This window comes from Dermochelys coriacea, chromosome 20 (genome assembly GCF_009764565.3).
Source record: "Dermochelys coriacea isolate rDerCor1 chromosome 20, rDerCor1.pri.v4, whole genome shotgun sequence".
Classification (NCBI taxonomy): Eukaryota; Metazoa; Chordata; order Testudines; family Dermochelyidae; genus Dermochelys; species Dermochelys coriacea.
In genome coordinates this window covers 13,993,259-14,008,404 of record NC_050087.2, presented here as the reverse complement: position 1 = coordinate 14,008,404, position 15,146 = coordinate 13,993,259, and the positions used below count along the sequence as shown (strand labels likewise).

Below are 15,146 nucleotides of genomic sequence, written 5' to 3'. Positions count from 1 at the left end.
GAATGGAAACTTCCTCCTCTGTGGGGCAAGGGGGGGCTGGCTCCAATCTGACCCCAGGGTGGCAGGGAATGGGACATGGGGCCTTTCCTCTCTAGGGGGCACTGGCTCTGATCTTACAACAGGGCAGGGGCTGGCTGGCTCAGGGGGCAGGGAATGGGACACAGGGCCTCTCCCCTCTAGGGGCCACCACTTTTGATCCCTCTTTGACTGATGACAGCTTTCAGTGCAGTTCAGGCAAAGAGGAGGGAATTCTCCAGGTTGGCGTTTGGCCAAAACGGACACGGTGTTCACACCCCAACCTGCCAGGGTCTCCTTAGCTACACGAGTATTCAGGCCTGAGTGTGAGACGTGACCCGAAGGCCAGGGAGGTCTGAGGAGCTGGGCATGGGCTGGGCTTATGGTTCTGCCTCCTTGGGAATTCTACCCCAACAGAGGTTACTGATGCCTGACAGACGGACAGAAGGTTGAATGGGGCTAGGTAGACAGAGGGGGTGAAAGGGTATAGACAGATGGATACCGGGTATGTGAGGATAGATAGAGCGCTGTGTATGGGGCTGAGTAGATACAGAGAAGGGATGTTTGAGGGTAGATAGGGAGTGTATGGGGCCAGCTGGATTGAGGGATGGGTATGGGATGGATGGGTGGGTATGCCTGGGGATGGATGGATGAGGTATTTGGGACCAGATGGACTGACAGAGGGGTGTGCATGAGGCCGGATGGACAGACAGAGGGATGTGTATGGGGATGGCTGGCTGGAGGGGTGTGTATGGGGTTGGATGAATGGATGGAGGGGTGTGCATGGGGCTGGATGGACAGAGGGGTGTGCATGGGGCTGGATGGACAGACAGAGGGGTGTGTATTGGGATGGATGGATGGATGGATGGATGGAGGGGTGTGTAGGGGGATGGATAGATGGATGGAGGGGTGTGTATGGGGCTGGATGGACAGACAGAGGGGTGTGCATGGGGATGGATGGATGAGGTGTTTGGGACTGGATGGACAGACAGAGGGGTGTGCATGAGGCTGGATGGATAGACAGAGGGATGTGTATGGGGATGGCTGGCTGGAGGGGTGTGTATGGGGATGGATGGATGGATGGATGGAGGGGAGTGTAGGGGGATGGATGGATGGACGGGTGTGTATGGGGCTGGATGGACAGACAGAGGGGTGTGTATGGGGATGGATGGATGGATGGATGGATGGATGGATGGATGGGTGTGTATGGGGATGGATGGATGGAGGGGTGTGCATGGGGCTGGATGGACAGACAGAGGGGTGTGTATGGGGATGGATGGATGGATGGATGGAGGGGTGTGTATGGGGCTGGATGGATGGATGGATGGATGGATGGATGGATGGAGGGGTGTGTATGGGGCTGGCTGGATGGATGGAGGGGTGTGTATGGGGATGGATGGATGGAGGGGTGTGTATGGGGATGCACAGACTGACAATCTAGCAGTGCTAACATCTGACTCTCACCCCCTCGTTGCCCCTCACCGGTCACGCTCTGGGGTCGGCTGTTCTCCCCAGTGCAAAGGCCTGCGGCGGCGAGTTCTGTGGGGCGGCGCTCACAGCCGGCCAGGCTGAACTCCCGCACGGAGGATGACTCTGGAAGGGCACGGGACTAAGGCGGTGCGGAGCGAGATGGCCCCCTGCCTTGCTCCTGCCCCCTGCCTTGCTGGCCTGAGCCTGGCCTCCTCAGCATCCTGCTGCAGCAGTAGTGCCAGGCTGGTGAACTTGTGAAAAGGGGATGGGGGGGATATTAAATACAGGGGGAAGTGAGTTAAAAATAGTGCTTGGGAAGGAGAAAAAACAGCTCCAGCCGGAAATTAACATCCGACAATCCGCTCAGCAAGGGCTTTAGCGAGACAGGCTGTAGCGGCAAATAGCAAACCAGCCAGGTAGAAATCTCCAGCCACATGCGTTTGTGCCAGGGCGGGGGGCAAATCGGTGCCCAGCTCTGGGGACACTGTGGGGTCAGGGGGGTTGTCGGGGGGGTGAACTGCCTTGCTGCCTACGGAGCCGCATGAGACTTGGGGCTTAAAGCTTGGGGCGAGATTGTCGGCTGGTACACACAGGCGCTGGCTGTGGGTGACGGGTCCCCCGTGCCGCTCTGCTGAGGGCTGAGTCTGTTACGGCCAGGCCAGAGACCTCTCTAGCTCAAGGGGTGTAGCTCTCAAGAGCTCTGGGGCAGCCCCATTCATGTTGGCTGGCCCGACAGCTCAGAATGGCCCAACCCCAGTGGAGGATCTGCCCCTCGACGGGTAGCCCTTGTGGCTGCACAGAAACAAGCCCCGGAGACGGAGAGGCTCCCGAAGCAGACGGCAGCTAGGCAGAGCCAGGATTCCTTCTGGTTTTAAAATCTAATGATTTCTAAGCTTTTGGGGACTGGATTTTTGACCGTTCAGGGCTGGTGATGCTGTAAACGGGGCGGGGTGTCTGTGTGTGTATGGGGTGGGGGGCAGAGCAAGGGAATCAGAACGGGCCCTGTGCCCCTTTTCTTGGCTGCTTCAGGAAGCTCTTTGGGGCAGGGGGGGCTGTCTCCTTCTCTGGCTGTGCGGCACCCGGCACAATGGGGCAGCCTGGATCTTGGCTGAGGCCTCTAGGCATTGCTATAATAATAAACCAGTGAATAACTGCTCACCCAACTGACTAAAGGCAGCCCCGGCTTTGCCTGAAATATACACAGCTGCTGTCAATGACTAACAAATCCCTTGTGGAAAAAACAGAGGCGCCCCCTCGAGATCCCGGGGTAAGGAAGGGAAAGAAACAATGTGACAGGAAATAAAAGACGGGGGGGGGGGAGGAGGGCTGAGAAAAAGGGTTGGGTTTTTTTTCTATTTGCACAGTTATAACAATTATATTTTTATAATCCTGCCCCCTCCAAAATAAATTAAATAGATAAGAAAAACAAACAAACAAAACGACCCAACCAAAATTAGAGGCATTCAATGAACACAAGGACAATTGGCACCTGAAGAAGGAAAACAGGCCGTTTGGTTAGAACGGAGGCCGCTGCAAAGGAAGAAAGCGGGGAGTTTGACACGCACCCTCCGTCCCCCCTCCCCCATCTCCCCGCTTTCTGCACCCCTGCCCTGACCCCCAAAGCACTGAGGCACCCCTCGGGAGAGCAGGAAGGGACAATCAGAGGGCAGGGGGCAGCATGGAGTGCAGAGAGAGAGGAGGAGCTGCATGGTAGGGGGGTGGTCTGCATTGTGAGTTAGGAGGCGCCGGACGAAGCACGCTTTTCTCGTGGTGAATGAGGTGGCTGAATGAGGCCCGGTAGGGTTGGCGTGACTCCCATCATGCTCTGCTTCACGTTAGCACGACTCCCATCACGCTCCACCTTGCGGCTAAGCAGTGGGGAGTTGGGGGCACGTGTTGGGCATGCAGCTTTGGGAAATCACAGCTGCTTCCCACAATGCCGTGGTAATGCCCAGCTTTGGGCTTGGCCTCCTGGGATCTAGCCCTGGCTCCCTCCCCTTTCGGAGCTGAGAACAGGACCCAGGAGTCCGGAGTCGGAGGTCACCGCCCTGTGCTGTCTCCTTCTCCGCTCTCCTGCCGATGCCGGCCCCCGCGGTGTTACGGCCAGGGCCGGGCAGAGGCCCAAACTCTGCACACGCAGCTGAGCTGGCTGAAAGCTTTCCCCCAAATCTCTCCCTCGCCATTTAAAAAATGCAGAGAGGTCAAAACGAGCCCCGGCTCGGTTCTGATGAAACCCTGGTCGGGACGGTTCCTCGGGCGAGCTCCCAGAAGGGCCAAGAGCCCCATGGCCGAGGCATCACTCGGCCGATGGGAGACCGAGGCCCCGCTCGGCCCGATTCACAGCAGCAGCTTGACCCTGGGTCTAGCGCATCCCTGAGCCCTGGGCTAGTCAGGGTGGAGGAGCGGCTCCGCTGCCTCTTCCTCCAGCGCGGGGTCTGAAGCCGGTTCAAGGCCTGGCTGTGAATCTCTTACATCCCAGCCACGTGCCCGCCCTGCTGGGCTACCCTGGGGTCCGCCCCCCCCGGGACTCGCCTATCCCATGTTGGAGGCTGCCGGCCCCGCATCTGACCCGGGAGGGCTGCACCCTCGCAGTGGGGAGCAGCAGGCGCCGGGGCCCCTCTGACAGCCGGGTCTCAGCTCCTGGTGCTGGGGACTCCAGGATGGGCTGGTCCCCGGCCTGGGCTGGCTGGACCCTCCCGAGCAGGGATGGAGCAGATGAGCGACGCCAACGGTGTGGCATCGCTTTACGCCAGCTCTGGATCTGGCCCCTTCTGCCCCAGATCCCTCGGTCGGCCCCACCGCCTTGGCCGTGCTCCTTTCCCTATGGGAAAACCTGGGGCCAACACGCCCACTTCCCAGTGATTCCCAACTGGTTTCTGCCTCAGCACTAGGCCCAGAAGGTGCCTCTGACCCTAGCCAGGGGGCTCGGGAGCTGAGAAAGCCGCTCCCTGTCCTGCCCTGCCAAACCCATGGTGAGGTAGCTCTGGATTTACACCCCCGAGTCAGTGAAACCGGAGAAGCAGATACCCAGCTGCTGTAAACAAGCGTAGAGCCATTAAAGTCAATGGAGCTACATCAGTTTACCCCTCTTGGGACTCTGCTTTTCAGAGAGTGACGTCAGATTTACACTTTGGTGTAAACGAGAGCAGAATTTTGCTTCATCTGAGTTACTCTGGTTTGAATCTGGTTTGGCTGGAGTTAACTCTTGCTTTGCACCCTGGTGTAACTAGGATCAGAGTCTGGCTTCCAGGCAGTGACTCCAGCTTTACACCTGGGTGTATGCGAGAGCAGTATTTTGCGGCATCCGAGTTATTCTGGATGTACACTCTGGTTTTGGTGGCGCTAACTCCTGCTTTCCATGCTGGCCAAGGTGGGAGCAGAACTGGACTTCCAGGGAGCCACTGCGGGTTTACACCCCTGCGTAACTGAGAGCCAGATCCGGATTCAGCACCATCATACCAGTGTTGTGGAGCTCCGAATCCGTCTCCACCCCCGCTCTTTCTCTCGTTGCTAGTCCCATGCCCTGAATCTCGCCTGTCCCTTGCTGACGTTGGCTGTTGGGTGAGTGGCAGCACGGGGGAGAGCAGATGGTGGGCACCGAGCCAGCACCAGGAGAACAGCCGCGCCTTGAAATGTGAGGAGAGGGGTGGCCAATCCGCTGCAGCGATGCCACCCGGCAAGCATTTGGGCAGCGCGTATGTTGCCTTGAAATGTGTTGCATGAGCGGGTGGGGGGGGAGACCTGTGAATTTCCATTTCTCCCAAGGAAGGAGCGGCAGATGGGAATGGAAATCAAAGAGCGGCAGAGGGACCCAGCTGGTGTAAACGGGCAAGGGATAAACCCTACGCCAAATCACAACTGCTTGGATCTGGCCCAGCTGACACGGGCAGCCACATGGTGAGGAGGCAGGGACAGGAATTCTCTGCCTCTTGGATACCGGGTGTGAGTGCGGGCATGGGCAACATTCACGGATGTGTATCTGGGTGCATGCGTGAGTGCTGTGTACAGATGTGTGCAATGTGCAGGCGTGTGCATCTGGGTGCAAGTGTGTGTGCAGGATACAGACATGTGCAATGTACAGGAATGTGCATCTGTATGCATGTATGTGTGCAGGATACAGATGTGTGCAATGTACAGGCATGTGCATCTGTGTACATGTGTGTGTGTAGGATACAGATGTGTGCAATGTACAGGCGTGTGCATCTGTGTGCATGTGTGTGTGCAGGATACAGATGTGTGCAATGTGCAGGCGTGTGCATCTGTGTGCATGTGTGTGTGCAGGATACTGACCTGTGCAATGTACAAGCAGGTGCATCTGTCTGCATGAGTATGTGCCGTGAATAGACATGTGCAGTGTACACACATGTGCAGTGTATACACCTGCATATGTGTGCAGTGGTACATGTGTGTGCATGTACATGCATATGCTTGAAATCTCATTCAGCTGGGACCTCAGGGCCAGGCCCTTAGCTGGGGTAAATCAGCGGAGACCAGCAGGCTCCGATTTCCAGCCCTCCATCTCTGCAGCTCTCTCCTCTCCACGCTCCGTCGCTCCTCCCTGCCATCCGTCCCCCCTTGTGCTGGCCCCCCACCCTTCCTGCGTAGCCCTCTCTCCAGCCCTATCCCGCTCGCACCCCAGCCTGTCTGAGATCTCAGCCCAGTCTCAGCGGGGTGCCCCTGTGCTGTTGCGGGGCAGAGTCAGTTATAGCCTGAGATGAGGGTGGTTGTCTGGGCGCGTCCACTGCGGAGCTGAAAGGAAAAGGAACAGGAATCGGAGTTAAATCGGTTAAGAGGACGCGCTGGACTCTGACGCCCGCCTCTCGGCTCCGGCTCTGTCTGCGAGGAGAAACCAAAGGGTGTGTTACCAGGGCTCCCCTCCCCCCACAGCCCAGCCCCCCGGAAAAAGACAGAGGGTCAAACAACAGGAAGCAACGCCCCCGACCCTGGAAATGACATGCCGTGGCTCACGCTACACAAAGCGGCAGGGAGGGGAGAGGGGGTGTTTGCTGCAGACCCAGAGGGAGAGAGGCGCCCCAAAACCGGCCCCCTTAGACAGCAGCGCTGGCTTCATTCCCCTCACCACCTCCACCGCCCGCTGTTCCTTCTCTTTTGACCCCCAGTGGGTCATGGATGGGCTGGAGCACAGATCCCACCGTGCACTCCAGAGTTGGGGTCACTCTCCCGGGATCCCTTTGAGGTACCTCTGGTTTGCGGGACCCAGTGGGGGCAGGCGCTGAGCAACCCACAGAGGCAGGATTTGGGGTGCAGAGCACCTCCTATTGCTTTCTATGCTGGGACCTGGCTGGGGTTGCCAACCCTCCAGGATTGTCCTGGAGTCTCCAGGAATCAAAGTGCAATTTGCAACTAAAGATTATGTCATGTGATGAAACCTCCAGGAATATGTCCAACCAAAATTGGCAACCCTAGACCTGCCTCCCTTGGTGGCCAGGGAGCTGTCACAGAGCCAGCTCAGCCTGCCAGGGTGGGACTTCCTGTTTTTTCCAGACCCGCTTCCTGTTTTTTCCAACCCCAACTTCCTGTTTGTTCCCTGAAACCCACTTCCTGTTTCCACGCAGGAGGACCTGGTCCTCAGGAGGGAATTTCCCAAGCCCAAGAGGAGTAGGGGATTGTCAGCCTGGCCCGGTTCCAACACACCCGCGGCTCCGATCGCTCAGCTCAGACCCCGCTGGGTGTGTGTTGGGAAGGGAAGCTGAGTGGGGGCCGAGGGGTCTGTGCACATGCAGAGCACACGCCCGTGTTCACGCGTGTGCGCACACAGACACGCATGTGCCCACATCCACACGCACAGCACATAGGGAGCACATGCATACACATGCGGAGCACACTCATGTACACACACACACACACCCCGCTCTGGCCTAGGGCAGGTGTTCCCCAACCCAGCCCAGCCCTGGGGCCCCCATTGCCTGAAACCTGCCCCAGAAGGACTCTCCCTCCTCCAATGTAGCTCCAGGATCCTTCCCACCTGAGTCCTGACTTCCACCCTCCCCCGCTGGTCTAACCACTCGACCCCACTCCCCTCCCACCGCGTGGGGACACGTGGGTCGCCAATCACTTCTCCCCACTCAGCCCCTTCCTGGGACAGGCACAACCCAACCCCCCGGCCCCGGAACAAGCAGGGCAGGCCCCCATCCTAGCCTTGCTCCTCAGCACCCCCCTTGGGATGGGCAGGGTACTGCAGCCTTAGGCGTGGCTGGGACGCGAGGCGACCTCGAGGGGTGACGCTGAGCCGCGCCGGCTGGAGAGGCGGAGGGAACCGCAGGGTCTGTCTGTGTCCAGCAGCCTCAGCGGCGAGGCACGTGATACGCCCCGCCCCCTCCCGCACCCCGGGGCTTGCTGGCTTCTCTATTACTCCTTGGGGCCCGCACTGACTGTGAGGGGGGCGCACCCCCTACAGAACCACCCTCTCCTTGCAGCACAGAGCCCCCTAGCACCACACTGGGGCCAGCAGGGGGCGGAGAATCTCCTCCATTAGCATCTCCCTTTCCCACACCCCCCGTGGCATGTTCTCCCCCAAAGGATAGAGCCAAAGCAAGGCACCCAAATCCTTTAGCCCTGGCCCCAGTCATTCCCCCCCACAAGTCCTCCCCCCAGCGCCAAGGACCAGGGAGCCGTTTCTGGGGGGGTCTCCCCCTGCTTTGGGTGGGAGGTTTTTCACAGCGAGGAGGGAAGCGAACAAATCGGACCCGGACATGGTTGTAAAGAGCAATGAGAATGGGACTCACTGTATGGGACACAGTCATACTGGACCTCCAGGTACTTGTAGGTTCCGGGGCAGGGGTCCGGGAAGGCGTCCGATCCAGCCACCACCACGCACTGCGTCCGGTTATTGCACCTGGGGGAGAGAGAAGGCCCGGGGGCCGTTAAATTAAAGACAGTTCCGTAGCGATGCTACATAATGGTGCCGAAATGCAGCCACTTCTGGGGTGTGTCACGGCAGTGCAGAACCCTGGCTGAAACAGGAGCAGGGCTGGGCAGGAGAGGCATGTCAGGAAACGAGGAGGTGGCCGGCCTTGGGATGGGGCCAGGAAGATGGGCTTCATGCCCTGACTTTTGTGAGACACATGGGGAAAGCACGGGGGGTTGGGGGGAAGCCTTCAGTTACCTTTAGGGGCTCAGGGCCTTGGTTTTACATCTTGTCCTAAAGGCAGCACATTTAAGCCTCAGACTGGGAGTCTGGACACCTGGGTTCTAGTCCCAGCTCAGGGGAGTGGTGCCTAGGATTACAGTGGGGGGGCGGGAAGGGCTGGGGGTCAGGACACCTGGGTTCTATTCCTACGTCTAGGGAAAGGTGCCTAGGAGTTAGAGCTGGGGGGTTGGGGTCATGACACCTGAGTTCTATTCTCAGCTCAGGGGAGTAGTGCCTAGGGGTTACAGTGGGGAGGACTGGGGGTCAGGACACCTGGGTTCTATTCCTAGCTCAGGGGAGTGGTGCCTAGGGGTTACAGTGGGGAGGGCTGGGGGTCAGGACACCTGGGTTCTAGTCCCAGCTCAGGGGGGTGGTGCCTAGGGGTTACAGTGAGGAGGGCTGGGGGTCAGGACACCTGGGTTCTATTCCCAGCTCAGGGGAGTGGTGCTTAGGCGTTAGAGCAGGGGATTGGGGTCAGGACACCTGGGTTCTATTCCCATCTCAGGGGAGTGGTGCCTAGGAGTTAGAGGGGGGCTGAGGTCGCTGGGGATCAGGACACCTCGGTTCTATTCCCAGCCCTGACACAGAGTCGCCATGCAGAAACCCATTCCCGTTCCAGTGTCTCGGTTTCCGCAGCTGTGAAAGGGGGAGATGGCACCGAACAAGCGCCAACGGCAAGGTGTGATGTACGTCTGCCCGGCTGGAGGTCTCTGTGGTGTCTCAATCCAGGGCAGACAATCCCCAGGGCTGTCTTGCCTTTCGCCCCCTCCCACTGAGTATCTCAGCCTGAGCCCAGAGTAAAAACTATTCCCTCTGCTGGGCCCTGATCAGAACACGGGGCCCAGGGCACCCACGACCAGGCTGAAAGAAGGGACTGCTTTAGATAGGGTGCAGAATTGGCCTGTGGCACCCACTGCCACAGAATGAGACGGGGCCAAAAATGCAGCAGGACAGGTCGGGCATGGCTGGGTCACCAGAGCATCCCAGGGAGGAGAAAAAACGTGAAATCAGGGCTAGAACCCCAGGCACTGATCGAAGGGGTAAAGGGCCCCCTCTAGGCTTGTTATTCCATCTCTTCCCTCTAGGGGGCTCCCTGCACCAGCCTCTGAAGCAGCTGGTGTGAGTGGCTGGAGCCGGGAGACCAGGGTAGATGGGCCCATTGGGAAGGTGAGTCCTGTGTTCCAGACACACAACCCCCACCCCCACCTACTCATTCCTGTGTGTGCAGATTCACCCCCCGCCACGCTTACTACATATAGCTCCACCCCCCCGCACATGCCCTCCCACACACCTGCACCCCCCTCCATGGACAAACCCCCATTTCCGCACGACCATGTCAGCACAGCCCAATCTACACCCCCTCCCCCCATGCATCCCCCACACACTCAGGGGTTGTGGGTTCTCACCACCCCGCTGCCAGATACAATCCTGTCTCTGTGGCAGGCCGGGTGTGGGTGAGGAGGAGGTTTGGCTTGGGGGTATTTTCCCCACCAAGCACTGCAGGATAATTGCCCAAACCACATTAGCTCTGGGGAGGGGGTTTCCTGGGGGGCTGAGAACCCCAGGCTGGGGGCCCCTCATTGTTCTGCTCATTATTGTATCCGAGCCGAGGCTGAGTAATAAATATCCAGGAAGACCTGCTTCCCTGATGGTATTTCATCTTTAACAGCCTCTCCGGCTCAGTCCCACAGTTAGAACCGCAGAGAAAGTGGGAGAGAACAAAGCAAGGAAGGGAGAGAGAAAGAAGAACAGCATGAAAGGAAGCCAGAAGGGAAGAAAGAAACAGAAAGAACAAAAGAAAGAAAGAAGAGCAGGGCGTGAAAGAAGGAATGGATGTAAGAACGAATGAGGCAAGCGGGAGGGGGTATGGTGGGACAGGTGGGATGGCAAGAGGAGGGGTATAAAGAGAGAAGGGGGGAATTAGGGAGCCCTCCTTCAGGCCCACCCATCCTTGGCTGCGCTGCCTCCTGTGGCAGGGAGTCCTGCAGGGTAACAGGTAACATGTTTCCTTTTGGGGATTCTAAGATCATGGCTGTTTGGGACTCCCCTGGGACTCAGTCAAGAGGGCTCTGCCCCAGGGGACCCAGCGAGCAGCCCCCAAAGGGGGAGCAGGGAGGGGCCGGGGGAGTCACCCAGTAAAACTAAGTAGGATTCAAAGACTCCCTCTGCTCTCCCAGTGGGAGGGAGAAGATGCTGGAATGACCCACTCCCTCCTCCCCATAGTGCCTGTGCCCCAGGGAATGGACCCCTCGGAGGGGTTGGGGGGTGACTCCTGGTGCCCGAGCCCCAGGATGCAGATTCCTTGGGGGGGGTGATTCCTGGGAGTTCTCTGACAAGATGTTAACCTGAGGGTACCTCTGGTGTCAAAGATGAAAGAACCCCGGTGTCCTGGCCAATCTGATGTCCCAGGTCCAAGATAGAGCCCTGAGGGGGGGAGGGGGAGGCCTCGGGGGAGGGGTCAGTGTTTAGGCGTGAGCAGAGTCCAGAGGCAGCTGGAACTGAGCCCCCGGAGTCGCTCCCCCAGCTGGGAGTCAAGAGCATGCGGTTGTAATTGCAGAGACTGGGCACGAGGGGGCGACATTGCTCCACTCATCCCCCCTCCGCAGCCTTGGCCCCAGACTGCTGAACCCCTGACCTGCCTATGCCAGGGTGGGGGTGGGGTCTCTGTTCCCCATCCCCAGGTCATAGCTGAGGACAGACAAACTCAGAGGCCAAGGGGGAGCACTAATGGAAGGGAGAGGAAAGAAGTGGGGAGAAAGTGGAAATGAACGAACATCTGGCCCAGCCCCTTGCAGGATGCATCAAATGGTGGGGGGGGTACAGAAGAAAGGGGTTCAAAGTCTCCTGTGACTGCCACAGCAAGAGTGTGGGACCCAGCCCCGCTGAACTAACCACCAGACCCCATTCCCCTCCCAGAGCTGGGGATAGAACCCAGGAGTCCTGCTCCCACACCCTGACCCCCATGAAATTCACTCAGCCCTAGCCAAGACTGGAGCCAGGGTGCCCCAGAGGGCAGGGCGGATTTGGGAGCTGCCTGGTGCCAACCAGCTGGGGGAGCAGGTGGTGGCAGCCTGGAGAGGGCCCCCCTCCCTTCCCTGCCCATCTCTGGCAAACAGCCTTGGCTAATGAGGTGGCAGCTGCCCTGCCCTGGGGGAGCCCTGCCTGGGTCCCGGGGACATGAGCCCAGGTTGCTCTAGCAGCTGATGGCCCCGGGGAACAGTCCCGTCCACCCCTTCTCCGATTGCATCAGCCTTGCCAGGGAGAGCAGGTGGCAGGAGCTAACGAGGGAGGGATCGGGGGGAGGCGGGCATGGGGGGGGTTGTAGGAGTTCCCTGGCAGCAGGGATGGGGAGGGTTGGTGGCATTGCCAGGAGGAAGGTGGTGATCTCTCCACCCACCCCACCCTGCAAGGCTCCTGTTCCCTGCTGCAAGGGCTTCTGGGAGTTTGGCTCACAAGCCCAATGGTGGGAATTGAAGCCAGGAGTCCTGACTCCCAGCCACCCTCTGCTCTAACCACTAGGCACCACCCTCTCCCAGAGCCAGGGATAGAACCCAGGAGTCCTGACTTTGCTTTATAACGGTGGAAATGTTTGCCTTGGTCTGCCACCCATCCAGCCAGATCAGATGGGCCATCAAGGACCATTGCAGGACAAAGGGTGGGTTCATGGCACCTGGGAAATGCTGGTTGGATCTGAATGAAGGAACTAAAGCAAAGCTACGGGAAAATCTTCCATCTCTTTGGCTGTTTGAACTCGGGGGGCAGAGAAAGCAAACTGAAGCCAGAGAGCCCCAGGGGCTGCCCTGAGAGACGCGTCGAATTGACAGATCACGACAACTCTTCAGAGCTAGCTGGTAACTCACTGGGGTGTGTATGTTCGCTTGCTTTACTCTGTCACTAACTCAGATTTCTTCTCCCTAGTTAATAAACCTTTAGCTAGTTTGGTCCAGGCCTGGCTACAGGTGCTGTCTTTGGTGTAGGATCTAGAGTACCAACAATCTGGGGTCAGTGACCGGTCTCTTAGGGCTGGAAGCAACCTGAGCGTGGTGTGATTTTTGGTGCGAGTGACCATTTGTCACTAAGTCCCGTGTGTCTGGGTGGCAGGATAGAGGGGAGAGGCTAAGGGACTGTCTGCGACTGATCCAGAAGTTACTGGCTGGGTGAAATCTCATTATATAACACACCACCAGCTTGAGGGATTTGCCCTGTTTGCAACAGTCTGCCCCGAGGTTGGCACCCCGCAGTCGTTAGCTGCTCCAGACACTGTGACACCTACTTCCTTCCAGAACCAGGGATAGAACACAGGAGTCCTGACTCCCAGCCACCCCCCGCCGCTTTGACCACTAGACCCCGCTTCCCCAACCTCTGTGGATGTCTCACTGTTGCAGAGATGGGTCCTCCCTCTGCCAGCCAGGTAGCCATTCTCCACTGGGCTGTGCCAGGCTGTGTGTGTGTGGGGGGGGGACAGAGCCAGGTGCAGGGAAAGCTGTGCCAGGCTGTGGGGGGACAGCGCCAGGCTGGGGCAGGAGAGGGGGAGCTGTGCCAGATGCGGGGGCATTGCCAGACTGGGGAGGTAGCTGTGCCAGACTGTGGCTGTCCCAGGCTGGGGGTGTGGGGGGAGCGGGGACAAGGCCTGCCAGGGGAGGGGCAGTGGTGCAGGGAGAGAGGACACAGCTGAGCGCTGGTTCCAGGAACTGGGCACACGGTACCCAGGAAGGAAACACTCTTTGGAAAAGCCAGAAACGCTGGTAATCGGAATGTGCCCTCAGACCACATGCTGCCTGTGCCCGCCCAGTGCCTGCCTGTCTGCCCTTTCTTCTGCTGGACTCCACCCACCCCTAGCACTCACCCTCAGATCTCACGGCCGCCCAGTCTCCCCCCCCCAGCACAGCCTGCCTTGGAGCACCCCCTCCCACACAGCCCCTTGGCTACTGACGTGCACAGCATGGGGTTATGTGGAATGCCTGCAACCCTCCCTGGCAGATGCCATATGGACCTGGCATGGGGAGCCATGCCACAGGGCTGCCACAGGCTTCCTCCACCAGCCCCATCCAGGAGGTGTGTGGGGATAGATAGATAGATAGATAGATAGATAGATAGAAGGGGTGGATGGGGATAGATAGGTAGATAGATAGATAGATAGATAGATAGATAGAGGGGGTATGTGGGGATAGATAGATAGATAGATAGATACATAGATAGATAGAAGGGGTGGATAGGGATAGGTAGATAGATAGATAGAGGGTGTGTGTGGGGATAGATATATAGATAGATAGATAGATAGAGGGGGTGTGTGGGGATAGATAGATAGATGGGGTGTGTGGAGATAGATAGATAGATAGATAGATAGATAGAGGGGGTGTGTGGGAATAGATACATAGATAGATAGATAGAGGGGGTGTGTGGAGATAGATAGATAGATAGAGGGTGTGTGTGGGAATAGATAGAGAGATAGATAGATAGATAGATAGATAGATAGATAGATAGATAGATGGGGTGTGTGGAGATAGATAGATAGATAGATAGATAGATAGATAGATAGATAGAGGGGGTGTGTGGGAATAGATACATAGATAGATAGATAGAGGGTGTGTGTGGAGATAGATAGATAGATAGAGGGTGTGTGTGGGAATAGATAGATAGATAGATAGATAGATAGATAGATAGATGGGGTGGATGGGGATAGACAGACAGATGACAGCGGATTTGCCTGCTCAGGTTAAGTGCAGCCTCTAGACCGTATGTCTTGGTTTCGTTCTCCAGGGAACCTTTACTCTCCCCCACCCTTGGTCCCCAGCTCGGAAACCGGCTTGTTTTCACTCTCACTCAATCTCCAGGCTGCGAGGGCAGGGAACGCTGAGGGGCAGGTGACTCAAACAAGCTGGCGTGTGCCCTGCCCCCGTGGGGATTTCGGGGGTAGCCAGTGATGAGGGCTGGATGTCACAGGGGCTCGGGAATTGGGGTGCACCTGGGGAGCTGGTTGGGGGGCTAACAGGCTGGGGGGGCAGGAGCTGGCACCCAGTTAAACACAAGTGATTCTTCCTCTTGCTGGAGGCGGGGGGGGGGTTGGGGTGGACACAAGGTGACAGACCTTGGCACCCAGGGAGAGACAGGGCCCCCCTTCGCCCGGGGGTGCCGTATGGGTGTGGGTACGGCACTCTCACCTCTGGGACATGATCTTGAAGGCGTCAGGCAGGTAGCACTGCACGTTCTCCATCTGGAAGGGGTCGGCATCACAGATCTTGTCGTCTGTGCGCCCGTAGTTGGCGTTCTCCACCATGATGACGTCACTGCCTGGGCAACGCAGCTCGATGGGGTAGCCCTCGCAGGCCAGTTCCCGCCGCACCAGGCCAAAGGGCAGCCCAGCGCGGCTCAGACCTGGGGAAGAGAGACAGGAAGAGTTGGTTAGAGGCGTGGGTGGGTCACCTCCCCACTCCCGCCTGCCATCCTCTGCCTCAATTTCCCCACCTGCTGAAGCTCAGGTGGCATCTGTAATTCACCTTCCCACCCACCC

The 15,146-nt window shown here is 58.2% G+C and overlaps 1 protein-coding gene across 7 annotated transcripts in view; it reads right to left on the bottom strand.

Annotated features, from left to right (window-relative positions):
* The window catches only part of ADGRL1 (adhesion G protein-coupled receptor L1), a 106,046-nt gene that overhangs the window by 38,190 nt on the left and 52,710 nt on the right, over positions 1–15,146 (bottom strand). For all 7 annotated transcript variants that reach the window (XM_038378361.2, XM_038378364.2, XM_038378362.2 and 4 more), the window contains exons 3-4: positions 14,797–15,010; positions 8,232–8,341 (exon numbers count right to left, since the gene is read on the bottom strand). In XM_038378361.2, the coding sequence (XP_038234289.1) occupies positions 8,232–8,341; positions 14,797–15,010 (324 nt within the window). The remainder of the gene's footprint in view (positions 1–8,231; positions 8,342–14,796; positions 15,011–15,146) is intronic.